We start from the raw sequence: 25,628 nt of genomic DNA, 5'->3' as shown, positions 1-25,628 counted from the left end.
TACAGAGTTACACCCTTTTATACTCTTCAGTTGGCTTAGAAGGGTGTCACTGTGCTTAGAAGAATGCCTACTGCCCCAAAGGAGTGCAATCTTAATATAAAGTTTTGAAAGTTTACCAGAATAACAACATAATGCAATCCTTCATTCTTCATCTCTTGAATGAACTCTGGCAGACCTGCATATTTTTCTTTGTCATAAGTGAAGTCTCGTTGCTGGTCCATGTAGTCAATGTCTGCATACTGGACATCCTGCCAATTGCAATGATAACCCATTGGAGCATTTTTAATGCACTGAGGCCAAATTGGCACAGTTGCTCAGATTTAGTATTCCACTTACATTAGCACCACAGTAAAAATGGATACAGAAATCATCCTGCATAATTCCTACTATAGACATCACCAAACTGAACTACATATAGGATTCCTACAACTGAATCTACATCCTTGAAGTGTTCTTTTGTAGTTATGACATATTTGCATATTTTAATCACCACCATTATTTCAATTAAATTCTAAAAAATGATGATTGTATTTATTATTATTTATACAATTAACATGATACTAATGCTAGTGGAAATAGTATCATAATGCACTATACTATTCGTGCTAGCATTAATACTAGCAGAATTAGGTGGCAATACAAAGAATACTTTCCTAGGAGAAAGCCCCATTGTATAAAATGAGACTGCCAAGTAGATCTGTTTAGGATTGCTCACTTACAGTGCAATCCTAAACAGAGTTGCACCCTTCTAAACCAAGGGATTTAGAAGGGCAGAACTCTGATTAAGATTACACTATTAGAGTAATACTAAGTGTACTACTACTATGAATTATGCTATTACCTTTTGTTATTCATTCTTGTTAGTTGGGAAACTAATTGTAATGCATGCTGCAAAGTGCACACTTACTTGAGGAATGCCATACTGCTCCATGCGCCTGACAGTTTCTTTTACTGTAGCAATGTCAGAATATCCCCACCGTGAGAGCTGGTACCCCAGAGACCAGTAAGGAGGTAGATGCGGACGCCCGATGGCCTTAAAAACAAAGAAACAAGCATTTTTTTTTTATTTTTACCACGGTACATTCCAATATCTCATGAGGTGAGGACGAGAGTTCTTGAATCAAAGTGGCAAAGGCATTTCTGTTCTCTCTGTTAATATGAAATACAGGCCAACAAGCATTCTAGTCACATCAAGGTTCTATTTTTGTCCTGCACAGAACTGACCTTGGATCTATGGAAAAAAATCTATTACTTCAGGTAACAAAGCAGAAAGATTCTGAGGAGAGTGGATTTTCTATTGGGGCGCTTATGGGTTTTTGCTTTTTTTAGTATTAGGTTATTGATTTTTTAAAGGAAAAATGACAGCTTGTACTTCTAATCTCAAAACCATGGTTGAGTTTTCCCTCCTCCCTCCAAATAATTTTGGAAATTCATTGGGTGTTGGGTTTTTGATGCTTGACTGAAGCTTATTGCAATATGACTCAGTTTGCTTTTGAAAGAGATAATTTAATGGTATAAAGGATACCACAATGTAGTAAACAAAAAAGTTCTCAAACTGTATTAAGGAGCCATAAGGACTTTACACAAAAGGATTTTTGAAGTAGAAGAGCAAGACCATGTTTACCCTGAAGCAATGTGAAGCAGCAATTTTGGGCAAAAGATTCCAGAACAGAAACCATAACCTGCCCTCCAATCTTATTATCTGTGTGGTGTTAAGAAAAAAATATATGGTCTGCTTCAGAGCTAAGGGGGAATCATTTTGATTTTTATTTCAGGGGCAAAAAGTCTAAAAGCCAGCTGCAGAAGAATCACAGAGAGGTGAATTTGTCCCTCAGTGTAGAATAAACATGAAAGAATTCTAACCAGTAAAATCACTTGTTACCATGTCCTGGTAAAGTTTGTTGCTTCTAACATGGTTTCAGGACTGAGCTACCTTCAAAATAGTCAGTCCTGAATATCCCACACAAGGTTCATTTTGCAGCCCTCGCTATTTTTGAAGGCTTGCAGGTCACCGTATGGAAAGTCCATGGAGGAGATGTACACTAAAAAGTCATAACACAGTGGTAAACCATCCACCCCACCTTCTTTTCTACACACAAAGCATTCGGGGAAGGCCTTGGCTTTTATGCCCTGTTGTTGGGTCTCCAGAGTAACTGATTGGTAAGGTTGCCAGCTCCGGGTTTGGAAACACCTGGAGATTTTGGGGGCAGAGGGTAGGGTTTGGGGAGGGGACTTCAGTGCCATAGAGTCCAATTGCCAAAGTGGCCATTTTCTCCAGGTGAACTGATCTCTATCATCCGGCAATCAGTTGTAATAACAGGAGATCTCCAGCCACCACCTAGAGGTTACAAACCAAAATAACAATCACCTGGTGCTGTACCGAGAGATGTTCAATCAAAAGAACAGCACACGAAATATGTTTTATTGCAAACACAAAGTGTATTGATATAGAAGTGACAAGAAAATAGGAAATACCTAACTAAGAACATGCAAACATTGTACAAACAAACAAATGGTACTGAACCAAACTATCACAAACTATTATTTACAAATATACAAAATAGGTCCCACAGCACGCTTATATAAGTTCGATAATATATCTTTAGAATCCTATAGGTACGGGGTGGAGTAAACCGTTTGTGGACTTGACAAACATCAAGTGCACAGTCAATATCTTTAGTTTCACCTGTAGTGTTGTAGCCGATATGAATCCCTTAAAAGGGTAATGCATTGAAAATATTCCAAAAAAGCAATCCTTTAATTAAATCAGTACAGGAATCTGAACTTTCCAGACAGAATTATTCTATTTTTAATGCCACAGTCTGCTAAACTGCATCATGAAAAAGCTCGGTGTTTATTCCAAGCGCTCTACATTTTAAATCATTTGCTACACCTCCTCAGGTCAGGCTCCCCTCAGAAACTCAGTTAATTGCAACTGGCTACATAAGCGTGTGCAAATCTTTAAATGACAACATGCAACTGTGCGCTCTTTGAAAGCATCTCACGCGATGTCTTGCCACATGCAGGGACAAACTGAGAACTGTGGATCTCTATGTCTGGTAAATGTTAAGTCTATTTAAGTTTTCAGCATTGCCCTGGGGAGGCCAACACAAGTAGAATGGGATACAAAATAAACATATCAAGAATTTTTGCCATAACGCTGGATAGGTATTAAGTAAATTAAACAGAACAACCCAGTCTTTTAAAATGAAAGTACAACATAGAACAGTAAGAGCTTTGAGAAGGAGAATGTTTGGAAAATACATACTTAATGAGTTCTGTATGTACAGACCCCCATGGCACAGAGTGGTAAACTGCAGTACTGCAGCCCAAGCTCTGCTCACGACCTGAGTTTGATCCAGATGGAAGTCAATGTCAGGTAGCCAGCTCAAGGTTGACTCAGCCTTCCATCCTTCCAAGGGCAGTAAAATTATTTCCCAGCTTCCAGGGGGTAAAGTGTAGATGACTGGGGAAGGTGATGGCAAACCACCCCATAAACATAGTCTGCCTAGTAAATGTCATGATGTGACATCACCCCATGGGTCAGTAGTGACCCAGGGCTTGGACAGGGAACTACCTTCATGTACAGTCCACATTCTATTTGGCTGCTTGATACTGCTAAGCTGCTATCAATCTGTCCCACAGACACACTACCTTACATCTTCACAGTCAGTGATGAAAAGAACTCTGACATTTGCTTCATATATTGGCTTTTAACCACTGATCTCCACTTATGGTTCAGGCCCAAAATACCTGAGAGGCCACCCCTACCCATATGTCTTACTTTGTTCTTGCCCATAAACTGAAATTGTTTTTGTTATAAAAACCCACAAACGTGGAAGTATGATTGGTTGGGACTCTCATGAGGGCCTTCATGACAGTTGTTCCTAATTATTTGATCTCCCCTCCCCAGCATGACATTTAGCCCCCATAACTGCGGCTCTTAGGACTGTACTTTAAGTGCCCTAAAATGAATAAATCAACAAAAAAGGTAAAAGTTAGCTGTGAAGTTGTGACAAGGCAAAAGAAGAGCATAGATGATTTGTCATTGCCTTTGTCTGAGTAGCAACCCTAGTCTCCCTTGGCGGTCTGCCATTCAAGTACTAAGCATGGCCAGTCCCTGCTTAGTTTCTAAACTCTGACAAGATCAGGCTAGCCTGGACTATCTAGGCTGCTAAATGAATAGCAACGTCTAACAAATTCCAAAGTATAGAACATTTGAAAACTATGGACAACCACTGCAGTCTAGCAATGCCCTGTACTGGCAGAGTCACTTCCAACCATACCTCATTCTGAGAATTTGTGGTAGGCAGTTGAAATGACTGCTTATGAGAAGCAATGGTGAAGACAGGCAGGTGATACAAACCGTATGCCACACTCACATGCTCCTTCAAAACTATATCCCTGACAGCAGCAACCAGTGATGGAACCTCAATACCAATGCAGGTGGCTAGGATGATTTGTGTCCTGTAAAGAGGCAGGTCTGAGGGCCAAAGTCATGAGGCATGGTCAGGAGCAGTCCAAGTCAAATGCCAGGTTGTCTCTAGGTTCAGCACCACCAAAAGCATAACCCAAATGAGGGATCAGGGTCCAGTCCAGAGTCTCAAAAACAGCCAGCATTCCCAATCAACGCAAAGTGATGACAACAAGTTGTTCCCAGAATGAGTCAGCCACAGTAGCCTGCTTAAATAGCCCTGAAGTGGATCAGCTGCTGCACTTTACCCTGACTCAGCATTCTCTGCCTGGTGAAGCTCGTTAGCCTCATTACAGTGTCCGCTGAGCTTGTAGTCTGACACTTCTTCTCCAGTCATGTAGCTGTGCCCTGAGTCTTTTGCGCCTCTGCTCCAACAGTAGGGTTGCCAGCTCCACATTGGGAAATACCTGGAGGTTTTGGGAGTGGAGCCTGAGGGGGATGGGGTTTGGAGAGGGGAGGGACTTCAATGCCATAGAGTCCAATTGCCGAAGTGGCAATTTTCTCCAGGGGAACTGATCTCTGCCATCAAGACATCAGTTGTAATAGTGGGAGATCTCCAGCCACCCCCTGGAGGTTGGCAACCCTATCCAGTGACTCTGGAGGGCTTTCTGGCACCACCACCTGAGGCTGAGCTTCTGGCACAGGTAAGTCCTCCTGCACTGGGCAACTGTAGACACGGGGAGGTCCCTTCTGCCTGTGATTGTTCAACCTGCTGCGGCTGCTCTGTTCCACTGTCTTCCTCTGCACCAAGGTCCTCTTCATCTGAGGAAGCCTCAGCAGGCTGACTCATGACAATTTGTTTTGATTTCCCATGCAATAACAGGTTTTCAGTGGGAAAAATTCCCTAACTCTGATGTGGACCAACCTTTGTGCTCAGCACCAATTTAAAGGGTACAAACTATCTCCAAATACATCTCTTCTAGAAGACAGCTAAGTTCTCCATTACTACACCTACCAATAGGAGTTAATGCTGGTTACATATTTTTAGGTTCACCCAAGATGAAATATCTGACACCCCTTTGGGCTCACAGAAGTAGCTTTGTGGTTCTTTGGGTCAATGAAGTTTGTAAAATGTGGTGTCTAGGGGAGAGGGTTTAGAGCCATCTTCATACAGAAACCATTTTTTCTTACTAACAGAAAAGGCATCTGTCTCTTGCACAATAGATGCAACATTAACAGTGCAACCTTAACAGAGTTACCCCCTGCTAAGTCCATTGAAATTAATGGGCTTAGAGGGGTGTAACTCAGCCTAGGATGGCACTGCAATGCTTCTTCTTGCCAATCAATGCATAAAGAGCCTAATTGGGCTCAATTTCTATTTGTTGATTTTGAGGTCCAGGGTGTGAAAGGTAGTTTTTCCTATATTTCTCAGCCCCTTGAACTTGCCTTCAGAAGCATCCCAGTGGGCTGGGCACCATGGTTGTCCTTTCCAGGCTGCACATCCCCTACATCTTCCAGTTATAGATTCAGTTATGCAACTGTTCTCTTGCCTTTGTAAACATCAGGTGTAACCCAAGGCAAAGAAGAATTTTGCTAGAGCCCCTTGGAGGCAATTGCATTTCAGGTTGAACAAATACAAGAAAACTTCACTTGCAAGGTGGGCTTAACTTTTAAACAGTTCACTCTCGTGGTTGATGAGGCTGGAGCATCTCAGGTGAAATTTAATTCAAATCAAAAGAATATTCTAAAAGAAGGATAAAAAAGGACAGCTGGGAAAACAAATGTTCCTTGTTCTAATTATGCCAACGCTGGTCTCTCTAATGGATCTCCCCAAATCATCCCAATAAAGAAACTGACATATGGTACCTATTCCAGATGGATTCAGTGAAGCGGAGTTATAATTCTGTAGACCTGGGATTTATGTTTGATTTGATATAATCGGTATAGAGTTTATTTCTGTGAGATGTATCGTCATTAAAAAGCTTTTGATACAGAATGCTCTTCACAAAGCCTCAAAGAACAAAAAGGACCATTATTTGTGAAAATAGAACAGAGGGTAAGGGAAACGTTTGAAAATTAGAAGAAAAAATCCTAGCTGGTAAAAGGGAATCAATAGGAATGCAAAGCCAGAAACGTGCTCTAAAGATATGACTTGAATGCCACCTGCTCATAAATTTTCAGATTGATTGTGAAATCTGATTAGGTTGGGTTTTACGATTGGATCAAGTTGTCCTCCCTCCCCTTCAAACAAGCTACAGGACTGGATCCTGATCTATGGGAATTCAAAGAATATTAAAAAAAATTCTCCCCAGTTATCTATAGGGACCAGGCGCATTTTAAGTGCTGTGGACGAACACTGGCATGATCTTGCAATTTAAGGGTTATAAAGAAAGCACTTTCTTGGCTTTCTAATGCCTACTAGAGAAAATGTTTTCTGAGGTCCCAGAGTGTGCATTTCCAAGATTCAAGGTTCACTGGAAAAACACCTCCAGGCTTTCAGTAAGAATCACTAATGCAAATGAGGTGTTTGTGAAGACTTTATGCCTATCAGAATCACATTTATATTTACCTCAGACAGGAAATGCTTTCTTCTCCCTGTGACTCCCTAATCAGACCCTATGGCCTGGGGGCTAGAAAAGGGAGAGCAACTGAGGTAAAATGTGACTGATTTGATGGGGATGAAAAGTCATACCAGGTCTGATCTAAACACTGTATTTCCCAACAGGCACATTTCTTGAATATAAAATCTCCAGTCGTCACCCACTGGTTTAATACTGTTCTAATAATAGAACCAGACATTTAAAAACTCCAGGATGTTGGCTTCAGAAATAATTTCGCTGTGAAATTACCTCAGCGCACATCCCTAGGCTTCCCACAGAGACTTACAGAGAAGCTGAGGGCATGGGCCAATATCCGTTACAGTTAAGCCCTCACATATTTATTTAAGAAATCTTAGGTAGTGCTTAGGCTATTTTTACAGCTCCACCCTATATTTCCACAGAAACAAGGGTAGAATTTAAGCTGCCAATGGGTTACCAGCTGAGAGCAAGACCTAACTTACTATTTTCAGTTGCTACTTCCCTGCTGAGCTGGGGAAATCATAATTTCGGACATCACCGGGGGGAGGGGGGGGTCTTAAAGTTCTGCAATTTGATTAGGATTTCACTTAGACTGATGTGAAAATCTGAAGGTTTCTTATTAAAGTCAGCACATACAATAGAAAGAAAGACCAAGGCTCTTTCTCAATATGGGCAATTTTGAGAAAATTTGCCATTATCACACAACAACTGGTATAGCACCAACACAGAATTAATGTTCCCATAGCAGGCAGACAACAGAAAGTTGTAATGGAGTAGAAGCAATATATAACTATGGCTATGTCTCTGCACCAATTTACAGACTTGAATGGGCCCATCGACGAGAGCTGTATGTATGTGAAATAACTGCCGACATTTGAAGAACCTTGTTGTTTTTTAAAGCATGTCCTTTGGGCTTGCTTGTCTTATGTCAATTATTTAAATCTTTAACATAACATAACTTTTGTTCTAACAGAACAGGCACATTTGAAGGATCTGGGTGTTAGGAACAGCTGCATCTGTTCAAATTCCGGGGGGGGGGGGGGAGAAAGTAACAAACCCTATCCACTAGAAGTCAAAGAAAGTAAAGTACAAGCTTTTTGCATCATCTAACCAATTGTCACAATTTTTAAAAAATCAACATTATCTTTTCACAGCTCTTCAACCTCACATCTGTCCTCTCAATTTTTCATACAGGATGGCAGTTATTGGCTGTTCAGTGACTAGGGTTGCCAACCTCCAGGTACTAGCTGGCGATCTGCTATTACAACTGATCTCCAGCTGATAGAGATCAGTTCACCTGGAGAAAATGACTGCTTTGGCAATTGGACTCTATGACATTGAAGTCCCTCCCCTCTCCAAACCTTGCCCTCCTCAGGCTCCACCCCAAAAACCTCCCGCCAGTGGTGAAGAGGGACTTGGCAATCCTAGGTTGCCACGTCCAGGTTGGGAAATTCCTAGAGATTTTGAGGATGGAGCCTGGGACGGGCAGGGTTTGGGGATGGGAGGGACCTCAGTGGGGAATAATGCCACAGAGTCCACCTCCAAAACAGCAATTTTCTCCAGAAGAACTGATCTCTGTCATCTGGATGCCAGTTGTAATTCTGGGAGATCTCCAGGCCCCAGCTGGAAACTGGCAACTCTGTCTGTGACCATTAACTTGTTAGTTTGTTTTAGTGACACCACCTGATTTTGTTCAACTCTTGGAGATCCCCAGAGATGCTTATCCTCTTGCCTTTCTCACAAGGGCCACTTCTTATGTTAAAGAAATGGACAAATCCCCATGAATCACTGTCACGCCTGACAGTACTTATAAATGTAATGTGAAAAAAATATTCTTGTTTGCCCAGGCTTTTAACAGAGCCATATACCACCTTTTAGTGTGTTATTTTAATCTCTCTTAATGGTTTTATGGCCTGCATTCCGCCTTATTTTATGCTGAGTTTTGGCCTACTTTTATGGTGCTCTTATCCTGATGGGCTGTTGATTTTGGGGCTGCTGGAATGAGATGTTTTGGCTGACTGAGTTAGTTTTTTGAGGGTTGGTCATTTTAATTGTTTTATATGATAAGCTTTCTCAAACAAATTTCTCTGCAGAAACAGCCTATACATTTTCTTTATAAGTAAAAAGTAAACAATACAGCTTATGCAACCAGCTTGGCAAAGGATCTCTGAACATGAAGAGCCCAGGAGGAGCCACACCTCAGGTCTACTCTCTGCAGAGGCTGTGGAGATTCTCCCTCTCACTTTACACCTCCACTTATTTTTAGATATAGACATGGGTGTGCGCTTGCAAGCCTTTAAGGCTGTATGACAGCTGTTGCAGGGTAACAGCAATGCGCGTGAGCCAGGTTCTAATTTCACCTTAGCCATGAAGGTGGCATTGGCTGAGCTACTTTCTCTTTGTCCTCATGTACAATAATGCTTAAATTTAAGGGCTTGTTGTGAGGAATACTGACTATATGATGTGCACTCATGAAATGCTATATCAATGGTGAACACTGTTATTATTGAATATCTATAAAATGGTCTACCATCTTGCAATTTTCTCAGGCCCCTTTGCCAATGTGAAAATGCATAATGGCCAGTGTCTTGGGGGGAAGGGAGTGAGCAGCAGAAGGAAAGAAGAAACAAATTCAGACTTCATATTGGTTCTACGCCTGGGGTAGAATAGGGAGAAAATAAATCATTTCAATATTTGTTATTTCAGATATGCATCCTTGAGAACCATTCAGATGCTTGTCTGATAAGCATTAATATTTAGCAACACAGTAACACAGTAACTTCAGGCGTAATCATGTTATAGGAAATGGAATCCCTGCAATAGAATAGTTAAAATTCAGAAAGACGTTTATAGATGATGTTACTTTCAGCATCTTATAGTTCCTTTAGCATTTTCCCATTTCCTAAGGAAAGCCTCTATTAAAATTCATAGGATTTTAATAAGGGATGCTATAAATGTTTTCCAACAGGTTTCTAAGGACACATGATAAATCATTGTCCAGTGTTTGCAGGAGGAGTGATTTTAACAGACAGCTCATCCAATCTTATGTGCTCTGCTTCATCGTCAAAACTGTAGTGTAAACCCATGTACAAATGCATGGCCAAATTTTGTGCCTACAAGTCACACATTTCCTTCACTTTCTTGCCCTAATAGATTTTGCAACTTACCTCTGTGTATTGCTGGACTACATTTTCAGGGGTTGGGCCAAGGAAAACATAGAAATCAAGGACTCCTCCAGTGGTGCGGAATGTCAAAGATGGCTCTGGACCTAAAGTGACATCTGGAAGCAGACAATGCAGTTGACATGGCATCAGAACCAAGCATCCCAGTGCATCCATAACCCGTTTATTAATCGAGAAGCTGCTCATTCACTGTGCAGTCCTATACAGAGCTCCTCCAGGCTAAACTCACTAAAATCAATGGGCTTAGATTGAAATAACTCTGCACAGGATTGCACTGTTAGGCACTTAATGCCATAGTCCCACCCATTCATTCTATTGAGCATGTGCAAGATATTTAGCACGGCCAAGGTTTCACTGGACTGAAACTGGCACTGATACAAACCAGCTTTGGCTCATATAAAAGTACAATGAGGAGCCCGTGGCGCAGAGTGTTAAGCTGCAGTACTGCAGTCAAAAGCTCTACTCACGACCTGAATTCAATCCCGACGGAAGTTGGTTTCAGGTAGCCGGCTCAAGGTTGACTCAGCCTTCCATCCTTCCGAGGTCGGTGAAATGAGTACCCAGCTTGCTGGGGGTAAAGGGAAGATGACTGGGGAAGGCACTGGCAAACCACCCCGCAAACAAAGTCTGCCTTGGAAACGTCAGGATGTGACGTCACCCCATGGGTCAGGAATGACCCGGTGCTTGCACAGGGGACCTTTACCTTTAAAAGTACAATGAATACGACAGGGAGGGCTTTATGAAAAGGGAGGACTTGACTTGAAATTTCTCAAGCACAAAATGATTTAAAGATTCCATTTCTTTTAAAATATCCAGTAATTCCAGACACTTCAACCAGGCTTAAATATAGACCCGGCTGCAAAAACATGCCTCTTTTATAACCTGCCTAAGAAATAGTGTTCATAGCTTTAGGAAAGATGCCTCCTTTTCAAAAATTAGAGTGTGAGATTAATACAGTAAAGGTGACCATGGTAACGGGAAAAGCTATTCTCCATCAACAGAATACAGGACAAATCTAAATTGGCTTGTTTCAACTGCACCAACCCCTGAGGAAATTTCTATCAACTTCAGGGTTTTTTTTTCTCTTTATGTGCATCTATTTTTAACAGTTATTCATGCTTTTAGTCAAAGAGTCACATTTTGCTTCATTTAACAATAACAAGAGGCCAGCAGTTTTGAATGGTTTATTGCAATTCCCGGGCACCTGAGAATGAGTCTTTTGGAATCTGGTGATATAATATTCGCAAAGTTAAAATACCACCACTGAAAAGAGATATTTTTTTTATGTAGGAGATTCCAACTAACACTTTTCTAGACATACATCGACTCTTAGAAAGTGTTAGCAAGATTAGTTCTGGATCAATTAATCTGGGATGAAAACTAGCCTTTGATTTTCTTCCAGTACTCTCTAACAAACCATCCTACTCTTTGGGAGATTGACAAGGTCTATTATTTTACAACTCTTTGCCCATTCACTGTATGAACCGTATGTGGTGTTCTAACTATTTTGTAAGGTGATCTATGATCATCACATACACTCAGGTCTCTTCTATGCCAGTGTGTTGGTCTGGCTTGGCTGTGAACATGAATCAGGTTTGTTTCCCACTTCCACACAGCAGCACGGTATATTTCCAGTTTTCCCTGGGCTTTGCTGCTTAAACCTGCTTTCCTCCGGAAGTCTTTATATTCAATAAAGTCTTTATATTCAATAGTTAATTTTAATTTCTTCTTAATTATTACATATAATATTCATTAACTAAAATTTGTAAATGATATATAATATTTTTCCTTGATTGTAATGAAGAAATTAGTATGCAACAAGCAGATTATTGCTAGATATAATATACAATAACATTAAGATTAGAATTCTAAATGCAAAGGACTAAACAAGTAAATAGAAAGATGGAGGAGGATGAAGGGGAAGTTTTCATTTATTTAATTACTTAATGATATATTTTCAACACTATACTTTGTTAAGAATGTCTATGGAGTTGTTTTTGAATGTCTATGGAGTTATTTTTGAATATTTGTTGAAAAGCTTATATATGATTTAATGGAAAATAATAAAAATTCTTTAAAAAAAACCCTGCTTTCCTATGAAATTTTGCAAGATTGCAGCAAAGCTGGGGTAAATGACACGTGGATAGGAAAGCAGAGATCTTTCCCAGTCCCCTCCACACTGGTGCCATTTTTCATGCCTCTGTCCCACATGGTGATTTCCCTTCCCATGTCACCAGAGGGCTGGGGGTGGGGAGATTCTTAATTGGTAATTGATACATCTCTATAATATTACAGAGGTGTGCCAATTACTTGTTAAGGAAAAAAAATCCAAAACAACCCTCCAGTGATACTGCAGCAGGGGAGAATGGCAGCTGTTGTGGGAGCTGGGGCAGGGAAGTACAGGAAAACCAATCATGCACATGAACACATGAAGCTGCCTTATACTGAATCAGACCCTTGGTCCATCAAAGTCAGTACTGTCTACTCAGACGGGCAGCTGCTCTCCAGGGTCTCTTTTTCACATCACCTACTTGCCAGGCCCCTTTAACTAGAAATGCCGGGGATTGAACCTGGGCCTTCTGCATGCCAAGCAGATGCTCTACCACTGAGCCATAGCCCCTGCAGAAGCTCCTTTGCCACTGTGAATGCCTCTGTATTCGCAGTAGCAAGAGCCCCATCACTATGTGGAAACAGCCTAACACCTGGGTACAATGTTCCAGGTGAGCTTCAGCATATGCAGCCAGCTTCCTTCCTCTAAATGGGAAAGCCTGTGCATGCAGACATGTGCATCAGATTTCCCAATGTGGGAAGAGTCTATACTGCTGCCATCTTCGACACCCTTGCTCAGAAGTAAGTGATATCATGCTCAGCTCGACAGGATTCAATAGGAGGATGTGTTGGAGCAGACACACAGTAGTGCACTCTGTAGGACTCGACACAATCTATTCATAAACCACCTTCATATCCCTGTGATTTCTAAAAGCAAAATGATTATAGGACTTGTAGCCTTAGCAACTATCCAGTCTTCATTATTATCAACCCCTTATTACCTTGTGCATTGGCATTTAGGAAAAGGACCCCATGAGCATTTGCATCATTCTCTATGCACATGTAGAAAGGATGGACTCCATACAGATTTGCATACATCTGAAATACCAAGAAAGTAAATTAGATGTGACTTTTTCTATTGCTTTTCATCAGCTCTTACAACAAGAAATCTGTGTGCAGGAAACAAATTTATTTCACCAAGTGCTCACTTGAGATTCCTTTTCAATCTAATGGGGGGAAATGGATAAGAAGTCATTTATGCATATGATCTCTGAGATGCAGCCAAAATGTTTCTTTTGCACAGACTTTGCATTTTTGGGCTTACTAGAAAGATGACAGACTGCAATAGAGGCCCAAATGCTGCTGACATGCCTGAGAATAGATACAACCTTATATTTGTACAGAAGTACTTTACTAAATCCAGGACAACAAAACATCAGGAGCTGTCTTTACTGATAACTGTCACTCTCACAAGGAGTAGGCTCTGGTATCATTGCCACCCTATATCTACGGCTGTTACCACACTAGGTATTCCCAGTGATGTATTAAGAGTTTGGAAATGTTATAAAAAATACTGTTCGTACTTTGTTTGGCCCCTTTAGCTGTGAAGACGTCTTCCAACCATTTTTTAGCCGTGGCATCCAAAAACCCTTAAAGCAATGTTTTTTATAACATTTCCAAACTATTGATACATCGCTGGGAATACCTAGTGCGGTAACAGCCAGTACATTTTAAAGAGAGGGGGGATATTTCATTGTTATAGCATCCTTTCTTTCAGTATTTTATGCATTTAACAACCTTTGCTACTGATAATCAATTTTGAGTACTGAAGCACTGGCTATTGCTTGAACTTTACATTTCATTTTAATGAAATGGTAATGTTGGTCCAGCATTGTTTTAGCCGCTGTACAAAGCAATGAATTGGCGCAGAGTTCCTCCCTAAGAAGGTTTGCAGTTTATTTTAAAACTGACTTGTACAAGACACAGTCTATTAAAGGGTGACCTCCTCCATAAGAAGATGATGTGGGGACACACACCCCATTAAGAATTGTTCATAACGTTATCAAACCCCTTATATTTATCCCCAGTTTCTCAGGAGTGCTTCCCAGCACGAACCTCCAGATTCAGCAGAAGCTTCAAAATCCAAAGGTGAATGAATCTCATGTTTACCTTAGCATGCAAATCATGTGAAGTAGCAAATGGTATTGTGAAATGACCCTAAATGAGATGAACAATTCGAAGGTGTGACTGGATAAAGAGTAGAGTGGAAATGGTATGGGAGGCATAACTAATTAGTAAAGCTGTGAGGGTGGTTTAAAGCAGTGACCTTTCCCCAATGTGGCATCAATGGGCATCATTGGAACCCACCAATGTATTTCCTGGTTCTTACTTCCTTCTCCACCAAAGCATCTTTCCCCGCAAACAAAGGAACAATCCTGTCTTTCCTTCACCCCATTGGATCAGAAGGTGCTTCAGAAGTCCCCCAGGAGTTCAGGAGACCCTTGTGTCTGCAGGAAGCACCCATTTGGAAACAGCTGCCCCATTGTAGGAGGACTCTTGGCTTGGAATCACTCAACATTTTGTGATTGGATCCAGCTCCGATGGCAACCATTTTGTGGTGGTGCCCACAAACTGTTCTTAAGATTCCAAAAGTGCTCACAAGCTCAGCACAGTTAAAAAAACTCTGGATTAAAGGTTTTAGTTTAGAAGTAGTTCTAAGGAGACACTTGAATAAACAGAGAAATATGGCTTGATCATTCAATAGACAGAAAGTTTTCTAAGCAGAGTTACAATCCTGCTTGTGGGCTTCCTAGAGGTAGCTGGTTGGCTACTATGTGAACAAAACGCTGGACTAGATGGGTTTTTGGTCTGATCCAGCATGTTCTTATGTTGAGGTCAATGGGCTTAGAAGAATTCAAATCTGTTTAGGGTTGCACATGTAAATAACTTACCTTTGGAGACTGGTCCCTAGCATACATCCCATAGGTAATATGATTCATATTGTGCTTAAAGGATGGATGTTGATGTTCACCAAACCCATATACAGACTTGGATGGGACCTTAGTTGCAATGTGAAGATACTGGTCATCAAAAATCAGGTTTGCAAGAGAGGTGTCCCACCTATGTCAAACACAGAGAGAGCCTAAATTAATCTCAGTTGCTTTTAACTGATATTCATAAAGACCACAGCAGACTCAGATGTCTTTTACAGTAATGAATGCAAACCTGATCTATAAAGAATAAATACATTTTGAAATGCTTGATAAAAGAGAAGTGATTCTTGCTGAAACTGAGATATAATATGCAGTCTTTCCCCAAAATATCTCTGTGATTTTCCTCCGATCACTCTGATGCCCTGTGGGTCGTTCACAAATTGCAAAAGCACACAGTGACATTTAGAATGTCACTAACAATAAGAGCATATGCTTAATTAATTAGACATCTTTTATCCTTGTTGTTTTGGTGGATTTAGTTCCTTTTTTCAGTATGTCCCACATTCATTTTTAGAATTTACAGCAATCAAAGAATTCAGAGCTGTAGGTGAATAAAGATATGTTGATACAGCTAAAGTTCTGAGGACCTTATTGAGTCAATTGATAGAAGGTCCAGTAAACCAAAACATGATTAACATTTCTTGAGGCATTGGAAAGAAGAGTTTTGTTCTCATTTTTCATAAAGCCAAAGGCATCTAAGTATTCTATTTGGCCTTGGCCACAATATAAACCTGTAGCTGTAAAGAACATTTATGGGGTCCAAGATTGAGTGCAAAAGTCACTCTTTCTTGCCATGGGAAAGTTTGTGGGGAAAGGTCTACTTCCCATTCCTTTGTGCATTTTTTACAGCCCATGTTTCCATGATCATCTGCTGCTTTGGTACTTTTTTTTTTAAAGAATGAAAGAGGTCATATAACTTACCACCTGATCCTTTTAGTTGGAATCTGCTGCTGAAAAGAACATATTTCAAGGCTTGGTTTTTTGTCACTAAAGGGCATGGGGAGAGTACTTTCCAGGGCTGTTTTCACCTTTGAGGGAGGACTCATCAGAGCCAGATCTGGTAGCAACCTTGAGCAACTTGATACCATGCAATTTGCATGACTCACCCAGGCCCAACTGCTTGCTACTGTTCAATAACAGCCATCCCATGAAAGCCAGTGTGGTACAGAGGTTTGAGGTTTGAGTTACCCATACTGGTAAAGGGGTATTTTGGCTTTATTTCCTGGTTTACCAAAAAATTTGGGTTCTTTATAGTCCGTGGGGCTTTTTTTCGAAGCTCCTGTGGGGGCATTTTTGGAGGTAGAGTCACCAAATTTGCAGCATAGTGGCAAGGGACTCTCCTTAGATGGACACTGAAGTTTGGTGAACGTTGGGACAGGGGGTCCAATTTTATGGGCCCGCAAAGGGGCCACCCCCATTCTCCAGGCATTTGCAAGCCAAGCTGTCAATTGGTTTTCAGATTCAGAAGTTCAGCATTGCTGAGGACTGGTGGAAAGAACCAATTGGCAGGCTGGCACCTCAAAGTCTGGGATCTCCCTTCGTATCTGGGGTGCATAGCATGATATCCATGCAAATCAGCTTTCAAACTGAGGAAAAAGGCTTACATGCAAGAAAAATAAGGCACGGAAAACATTCCTTTGGGTGGCAAATGACATCCTGTGAACAGTCCTTTATTATAGTCATCAAAACTCTGATTTCAAGAGATGGTCATGGTGTGGGGAGACGAAGCCTCTAGTCGGAGCAACCTTTAGTTTGAGAGCAGGTTTTCGTGGGGGAGGGATATCAGAGCAAGCCGAAGTCATGATCAAGGCAGCTCTCGTGAAGGAGATTGCTCATCCATATGGGTGAGTAGTCTTCTTCAGAACGAAGCCTGTTCAGCAGCTGTTGAAGTTGGTGCTTTTTAGTTGGAGGGTATATCCCTCCGGACAGGACTGGGTGAGTCCCGACTTTTAAGTGACCCGTCTGCCTCCAGACTATCTTGATCCAACTCACTCCACTGAATGGTGATGGATAGTTTGGTCAGACCAAGTTGACTCTGATTACATGGCCCCTACCTCAAAAGGGACCCAACTGTGGGGCCCTAACAAAACCAGTCAAAGATAGAAAACTGGGAGAAAGCACAGAGCTGTGCATCTGAGCAAAGACGAAGAGCCCAAACCCGGAAAGCTTTTTCAGGAATCGCCTATTTGGCTTCAGGCAGATTCCCAGGTCGAAACCCAAATATTGCTGAAACGGCTAATTTCAGGTTTATTTTCGGTTTGGGTATATATGCACAATCCTACATGGGACCTACATGCATGCGAGACAGGGGGGCTGGAGTTAAGAAGGGGAATTAGGTGAGACTGAGTGAAAAAGCTGGCTGGCCCAACCCTTTGAGTTAAACAACATATTTATATATGGCTGGCTTTCTCCTATTGAGTTGTGGATTTGATACATAAATTAAACAAAAGTTGTCTAGAGGAAGAAACTGGCATTTCTCTTAACAGGAATTATTCACTTTTAGGGCCTTTGATACAATGAAGTGGAAGATCAAATTAGCCATTAGATAAATTAAGTGGAATGTTCTCTGTACCCAAATGACTCAATTACCACAGCTATTTATTGCTTTTGTATTAAATCCTTTCACCACTGGTGTTCATACCAGTCTGACAGATCAGAAATTGGGGCAAATATTACATATGAGCAGATAATCTGGTTTTCAGTGAGTTGCCACATGCCATGCACCAAAGAATGTCTTATGGTGGAAACTTCCCCTTAAGGGAGAACAAAGAACTTTGCCAGCAAAATGGATTCAAATCTGAGTAAAAATTTCCAGCTTTTCCCCAAACTGTACCTGGATTATGTAAGCATCAGATATAAGATCTTAAAGAGAATGTGCTTTTATAAAGAGTCTGTGACAAAAAACAAACAAACCCATACTGTTATTTTATATAACAGCAGATTAGAAAAATGTTGGTTCCCTTTAATAACTGAGATAGCTAATGCAAATCAAATCTTTTCTCCTTAACAGTTGGGAAGGTTGCCCTCTCTTTCCCTGATGGAGGCTCCTGTTATAATGGTTAAAAGGTCAGCAGAGCAGAAAAGTTAATAATAATAATTAAGTATGATCAAATTGCAACCAATTTATGGCAACCCTATGAAGTTCTACCTCATGGAGTTTTCAAGGCAAGAAAGCAGAGATGTTTGCCATTGCCTTCCTCTGCATAGCAATCCAAGTCTTTCTCAGCAGTCTCTCATCCAAGTACTGACCATGGCTGACCCTACTTAGCTTCCAAACTCTGACAAGCTCAGACTAGTCTGGCCTTTAAAACCTGTTTAATTTCCAGCTGTCAGCCAGCTGCCAGGAGAATTTGAGCCTGTTGGGAAATGAATTGGCAACACTGGCAACATATGGGCACTTTTTTTTTCTTGTTGCTATTGGGTTGGATCCAATAGATCCATTCCACTAATGGTGGTGCCTTTCCCCGACAGAGGATGCCTTGCCCTTTAAATGAGGCTTTTGAGTCAGGGGAAGGGGCCCTGCATCTGAGGAAGAAGAGGTCCTCCAGATCTAATCCAAAATATCCCCATAATTTAGAAGCAAATGTTAATTCCCATAAGAATACCACTCTCATGTTTTGAACCTGTCTGACTCAGGATACTTAAGAATTAATTGTTTAACACTTTAATGATTATCCATGGCATAAGGCAATTGTGCCCAGCTCCTCCACAATCCTTATGGTGTTCACTTTTTCAGGAATCCAATGAACTGCTTAATTCCTAATAATGCCCACTTATGTTACTGGAAAATAACCTAAAGACCCTGTGGTGAGGATCTGAACCCAGGCTCAACAGCTATAAATCCTATATACTAACCACTGGGTTTAATTGTACTTATGAAAAAGCTACTCTAATTAGAAAAAGGGGTTTGGGGCTAAAGTCTTCCATTACAGGATCAGCTCACACAGCATTCCTGTTAATAACTACAGGAATCATAATATTTTTTTTCGCTCATCAATGATATCTGAAGGGCCCACTGTTAAATGCTGACATTTATTTCTAAAGTAAAGTGGTTAATGTTGTCATGGTAATTCACCTATTTGTACACTATGCAACGTTCATTCTCTGCACAACAGCGTCTCGGGAGTGATTTGAATAGAAATGACATAGTGATTATTCTGCCCCATTGGAAATGGAGTGTAAAACCTCTGGCAGTGGGCTGCCCCCACATGTTGAAATTGCTCTCCCACCCTCTCTTTGTTTCATTGCCCCATGCCAAATTCCTATTGTCATTTATGGTAAGGCAACACCCCACCCAAGGGAAGATTAACTCTAGTTTTTCTCCCCAGAAGCAAACACCTGATTCAGTACTTCTTATTTATCCATCATTGTTCCATTACAATGTAAAGTTCAGCTTCATTCTGTGGCCCATGTTGGTTTCTCAAATGATTGTGGGAACTAGGGAAGTGTGTGCCAAATTCAGGTTATCAGCAGAGCATGCAAGCAGCACATACTTATTCCTTTCCAGAGTCGTGCTTGTAAATATCACTTCTGAAAACAGGTGCTTCTTTCCAAATGCCATACTGCAGGCTTAGAAAGATACGTTCCTATTTTTAACCTCTCATCAGGATGAATGACTGACTCAGGAACCTGGCAGGGCAGTGGCTAAGTCAGACAGAAATTGCCTTCTTGGCTGGCCTGGGAATTTAACAGAGTAAAGAGAATGTGTGGAAAGGCTTCCCATCTGCACGCCAAACTGGGAGAAAGTATACCCCTACTGAAACAGTGAGTTAGCGTGCAAAATAAACAAATCCCTTGGTTTATTTTTAGGAGGCAGAATATAACTAATTTAGTTTGAGCATTTCATGGATGACTGAAAGGCAGAAGAGCAAGGCGTGCTGATACACAGGCACTTATTCCCTGAACATTAAAAGTTCACATGGTTCTAAAGCTTCGTTCCATTGACTTTTCTATTGAACCCAGCCATCTGTTTTCTTCCTGTGTGGTTCCAGGTATAACAAATTCCCCTTTTGTTATCTGGATTGCTGTGAAGTTTTAAAAACTTTCCGAAGTGTGAGACTTGGATTACACATGAGTAAATCACAACAATGCTCACAAGTTTGATATTTGAATGTTACCAAGGCCTTTCTTGAAATGCCTGCAGTTTTCATTTACTTAAACCACCCAAATGAATGAGATTGTTTATTGCTATGCAATGCAATTCTGATTTGCAGTTTCAAAGCCTTGCCTCACATAAGCCATCCTGAGTAAATAGTAAAGAGGTGAAATATCTAGAACATAAATAGAATAATATTTCAAATAAAAAATATCTCAGGAATAGTTTGTGACACGTTCTCTAGTTCTTGTATTATATTTTGTTGTCAGGTTCTCTAATTCGCAAAAGACAACAAAATGTTTTAGCTTCTTTTCAACAGACCATGCTGAGGACCAAACTGGAGAGAGTGTGGGGGGGGGGGGTTTCTGATCAGGTTTTTCAAGTGTTAAAAGGAAACCAGGATTAGTGGCAAATCAGGTGTGGCAGTGGCTGCTGAAGGGGTTTTTTTAACTTTTCCCCTTGCTATATTCCTGATTTAAATCTCTCCATCTCTCTCTCTCTCTCTCTCTCACACACACACACACACACACACACGAACTCTTTGCTTCTGGAGAAGGTTGTACATACAGATATCTGTATCTTCGTTGCAAGACCACCGGCACAAGCCCATGCACTTCTGCCCCATTTGCCAAGCAGCCCCCATCCAGTTACAATGCTGATTCACCAAGGCAGAACTGCTGTTATGGCACCAAGGATAGTTGACGAATACTTGTTTCCATTTGGTGACAACTAATGATGACAGCCAAAACTGCAAAGCTCAGAGAGACCGGATGTATGTTGACCCAACAGCAAGTCATCAGCATCCTCTGCTTATGGAAATGTCTCTGATGGTGCCATTCTAAATGGAGTTACACAGGACTAGATGGCCTGTATGCCCTCTTCCAACTCTGTGATTCTATGTTCTGAGCCCATTGGCTTTGATGGACTTAGAAGGGTGTAAACTGAGTTTAGGGTGGCATTATGAGTCACTTAGCTGGCCATGATGAGACCTAGATTGGTCTGATCCAACATAATGACCTAACCTACATCTCACACATTCTAATCGGATCCTCATACTGAGCGATCAAATCGCATGACTCCTATTCATACCTAAGCAATGCTCTATTGACCTTTCTCCTCTTGAGATTCTCTCTAATGGGTACAGAGCTCATTCTAAATATATCTTTGCCTAAAAGGATACCTCTTATGGATTTAAAAAGAGCCAGATTTTTGTATTAATCACAGCTCTACAACTCCAAATTCAAATGAAAACAAATCAAATCATCTCTTTCTTTGCAAAAATCAAACAATAAGACTGGCTGTATTGGGCCTGTACAAATGGCACTCTGCAATTGTTTTGCTTTCCAATGAAGCTGCAGCTTAAAACAATGGCATTTTTAATCATTCTAATAGCTTTTCCTTGATGCAGAAAGCAAGCGGAGCCTGTGTTTGCAACCGCAATCTATAGAGAACAAATGGACTCTGGAGCAGCAGACTGGAAATTAGCAAAGATTTTGATTAGATTTGGTATTTGTTTCTGGCATTCTTGGCTGCAATGTTTAACAAAGCCTTGTTTGTTTGAAGTACAAGAGGAATAGCTAGGTTTCTTAATACAGAAGGCATGCCCAGTTTCATGGGATGGGATCCAAAGGCACTGTTCTGCCACTGGAATGGCACTTCCATTGGTGAAGGAGGGGAGGGTGATTTTCATTGATACCCTATCCCCCTACACTGTTCCTGAGGGTCCCTTGACTGCCAGGGGGTCCTTTCAAGAAGTTTAGTGAATGGAAGCAGGAGGGGAGGGAAAGCAGGGGAGTCTTACTCCACTGGCATAGCTTTGGATCCAGCTAACAGTATCCAGAAGAGCACTTCATTCATTATGTTATCTTAAACATGGCTGTGGCAATCAGAACTAATTACTTAATTAGTTCTTAATGGCTGCTTCACTAGAAGAGGGAGACACTGGCCTCTTTTCTGCTGAGCTTTGGCACCAAACGCTGCTCGCTAGAAGGAGATACTACAGTTGGCTGATTCATCGAGAGCATTTTAGGGTTCCTTTCAATTATATTATTTCTTCAACCTGACCTCTGGTCTTCAGTTGCTCTCAGACTACATTCATTGGTCCAAGTTCAGTTTCCCCAGCCTGCCTGTACAGTGGGAGTCAGTCTTCCCTCTGTACTTCTAAGCCACTGGCTCTGACACAGGTGACAAATTGGCTCACTCTGGTGCCATTGTTGTTATATAAATACAGAGCTTGTAAATACTAAACGCAGATCCTTATCTATACCTTTCCTGTGCTCCCAGTGCTTTTTCAGAATACAGCCACATGCAATGAAAATGGATTGGGAAAAGGCACTTCGCAAGATTAGCCAGCTATGAGGATTGCAGTGCCGGTGTTGAGTCCCTTTATCCTACAGATCGGCGGCAGGCTGAGGATCAGATGTGCTGAAGCAATGCACCCAGTCTCTATTTGTGACCTAACAGGCTTGGGGGTTATCTATTCATATGCAGAGCATCTCGCTGACATGTTCTCTTATTACCTAACTGCCATATTCCTAAGAGGTCATTCTCTGATGTCTGCCCAATTTGACACTGCAGCCTTTGTCTGCTCAGCTGATGTGACAGAGCCGCGGCCTATTAACCTCCAAGTGCCATCTGATGCTCAGAAGCTTGGGTGGTTGTAAACACAGCCTGGGCAGGAGCTGCAAGACTGACTGTAAACAGCGTTTTATCAGGGATGGATGCTCTCTCAAGGAGGACCTTGTCCTCCTCCAATGTACTGCCTTTTTTATCCCGAGTAGTACATTCGGATCAGGAGATTTGACTTAGGTATAAAAAGAAAACATACATGAACCTGCCTTCTGCCAAGCCAGATCATTACTTACTCCAGGTCAGGATTGTCTACTCTTGACTGGCAGCAGCTCTCCAGGATCTCAGGCTGAGGTCTTTAATATCCCCATTTTACCCCACAACAACTCTGTGAAAGTAGCTTAGGCTGAAAGAGTGTGACCAGCCTATGGACCCAGATCTTCTAGATCTTAGCCCAGCACTCTAACCTCTACACTATTTAGTTATTTTATTTAAAACATTTTAATCATGCCTTTCCACCCAATCAGGGGACACAAGGCAGTGAACATAAAAATATTTAAAAAGTAAACAATTAAAAATATAGTTAAACTTATAAAATTCAATTAAAACACATTAACACACAGCACTAGAAGAAGGGCCAATACCTTTATTGGTGGTATGCCACACAAAACAGAAAGGTCTTCACCTACTGGTGAAGGACACCGATAGAGGGAGACAGATAAATCTCCCTGGGGAGGGAGTTATGAAGTTTTGATGCCATGACAGAGAAGGCCCATTCTTGGGTCACCACCCATCTAGCCTCAGATGGTGGGGGCAACTGAAGCAGTGCCTCCAAAGATGAACAGAGTGAGCATACAGATTCATATGGGAGAAGATGGTCCTTAAGGTATGTTGTCCCAGGCCATACATTGTTCTTTAAAGGTCAATATCAGCACCTTTAACTGAGCCTGGAAGCAAATTGGAAGCCATTGTAGATGGAGCAAGATGGGAATGATACGGTCCATGGGATATGGTCCCACTCCAGTCAACACTCTGGCCACAGCATTCTGCATCAACTGTAGCTTCTGGACAGTCTTCAAGGACAGTCCTACATACCACACAGTGCAGTAATTAATTTAGATGTTACCAGAGCATGCACCACAGTGGTAAGATCTTTTCCGCCTAGGAAGAGCCACAGCTTGCTCACCAGCTGAAGCTGTTGAAAAGCATGCTGGCCACCGCTGCCACCTGTCTATCCAACAGAAGGCCCGGGTCCAGGAGCACCCCCAAGCAATGAACCTACTCCTTTAGGGGGAATACAACCCCATCCAGAACTACACTAACATTCTGTGCATGTATATAGATCAAAAGAGAGAGAGCACCTGCATCTGTGCTTTACAAAAACCGTAGCACCCTGATACCCATGAGAAGTCTCAGAAGCTTAAGTATATGCTAGGTGACCTGAGACAAGAATTACAGTACAGAAAGACAAATGAATGATACAGCCTCATATACTACTCAAATCACCTCTGCTATGGTGAACCATAATCCGCCCTGGGTCTGACTTCAGCCGGGGAGGGCGGGATATACGTTGAATATAATAAATAAATAATAAATTTCATAAAAGTTTCAAATTTCTCCACAGATCCCTACAAAGATGCCATTTGAGGCAACAAAGCTCCCTATATTATTGTTAGAAGAGTCTCAGCATTGGAATGAGAATTAGGCATTTTTCACAAGGTTATCCAAAAATAAAAGTCTGCTCGGCAGAGATAAAAGGCTTTCTGTTTGCAAAAAAGAGGCTGGAAAAATCAGGAATGGCTGAACAATGTGAGATCTTCAGAGGCCCCTAAATTGTACAGCAGGTATAGAAGGATTTGTGTTACAGTTAGACACAATTTATCGTCTATTCAAACATTCTAATGCAGCTGCAAAAAACTGACAGGCAGCCTCGGTTGATGCTTGTTGAATGTGTTTAGCTATATTCCAGAATATATTCATAGATCAACAATCGGTTCAGCTCTTTATTGGATTACGATGGCTTTGCATGGCTGCAGCTGGTTGCAAATCTGTGAATTTCTTTTTAAATGTTTGATTTCTATAATATTTATTAATGGCTCCTGCTTTTCAAGCTGTTTTTAAAATGTTTTACAGGATGCCCAACTTCTGCTGAGTCCTGAAATATCTTTATCCAGGATTTGGGGGGGGGGGGGCATAAGAAAAGCCATACTGGATCAGACCAGTAGTCCATCTAGGCAAGCATTCTGTTTATGGTTGCCAATTTCCAGGTGGTGGCTGGAGATCTCCCGCTATTACAACTGATCTCCAGCCGATAGAGAGCAGTTCGCCTGGAGGAAATGGCTGCTTTGGCAATTGGACTCTATGGCATTGAAGTCCTTCCCCTCCCCACACCCTGACCTCCACAGGGTTTGCCCCAAAGGACCTCCCGCCAGTGGTGAAGAGGGACCTGGCAACCTTAATCCTGTTTCACACAGTGGCCAAAAACAGGGCATAGAGGTAGGGTTGCCAGGTCCCTCTTCGCCACTGGCAGGAGGTTTTTGGGGCGGAGCCTGAGGAGGGCAGGGTTTGGGGAGGGGAGGGACTTCAATGCCATAGAGCAGGGGTCTGCAAACTGCAGCTCCCGAGCCACATACGGCTCTTTGGCCCGTTGAGTGCGGCTCTCCGAACTTGGTTCAGAGCCCCTGCTCTCACGCCCGTTCACGCTGGCAGCCGGGCTGCGGAGCCGGCGTGCCTGAGAGAGAGAGAGAG

The 25,628-nt window shown here is 41.7% G+C and overlaps 1 protein-coding gene across 1 annotated transcript in view; it reads right to left on the bottom strand.

Annotated features, from left to right (window-relative positions):
- Positions 1-25,628, bottom strand: part of LOC130474782 (maltase-glucoamylase-like) — a 76,009-nt gene that overhangs the window by 37,123 nt on the left and 13,258 nt on the right. Inside the window, exons 5-9 of the mRNA XM_056846481.1 lie at positions 15,176-15,344; positions 13,226-13,322; positions 10,161-10,273; positions 908-1,033; positions 117-248 (exon numbers count right to left, since the gene is read on the bottom strand). Of these exons, the coding sequence (XP_056702459.1) occupies positions 117-248; positions 908-1,033; positions 10,161-10,273; positions 13,226-13,322; positions 15,176-15,344 (637 nt within the window). The remainder of the gene's footprint in view (positions 1-116; positions 249-907; positions 1,034-10,160; positions 10,274-13,225; positions 13,323-15,175; positions 15,345-25,628) is intronic.

This window comes from Euleptes europaea, chromosome 3, assembly GCF_029931775.1.
Source record: "Euleptes europaea isolate rEulEur1 chromosome 3, rEulEur1.hap1, whole genome shotgun sequence".
NCBI lineage: Eukaryota > Metazoa > Chordata > Lepidosauria > Squamata > Sphaerodactylidae > Euleptes > Euleptes europaea.
This window is presented reverse-complemented; position numbering and strand designations above follow the sequence as displayed.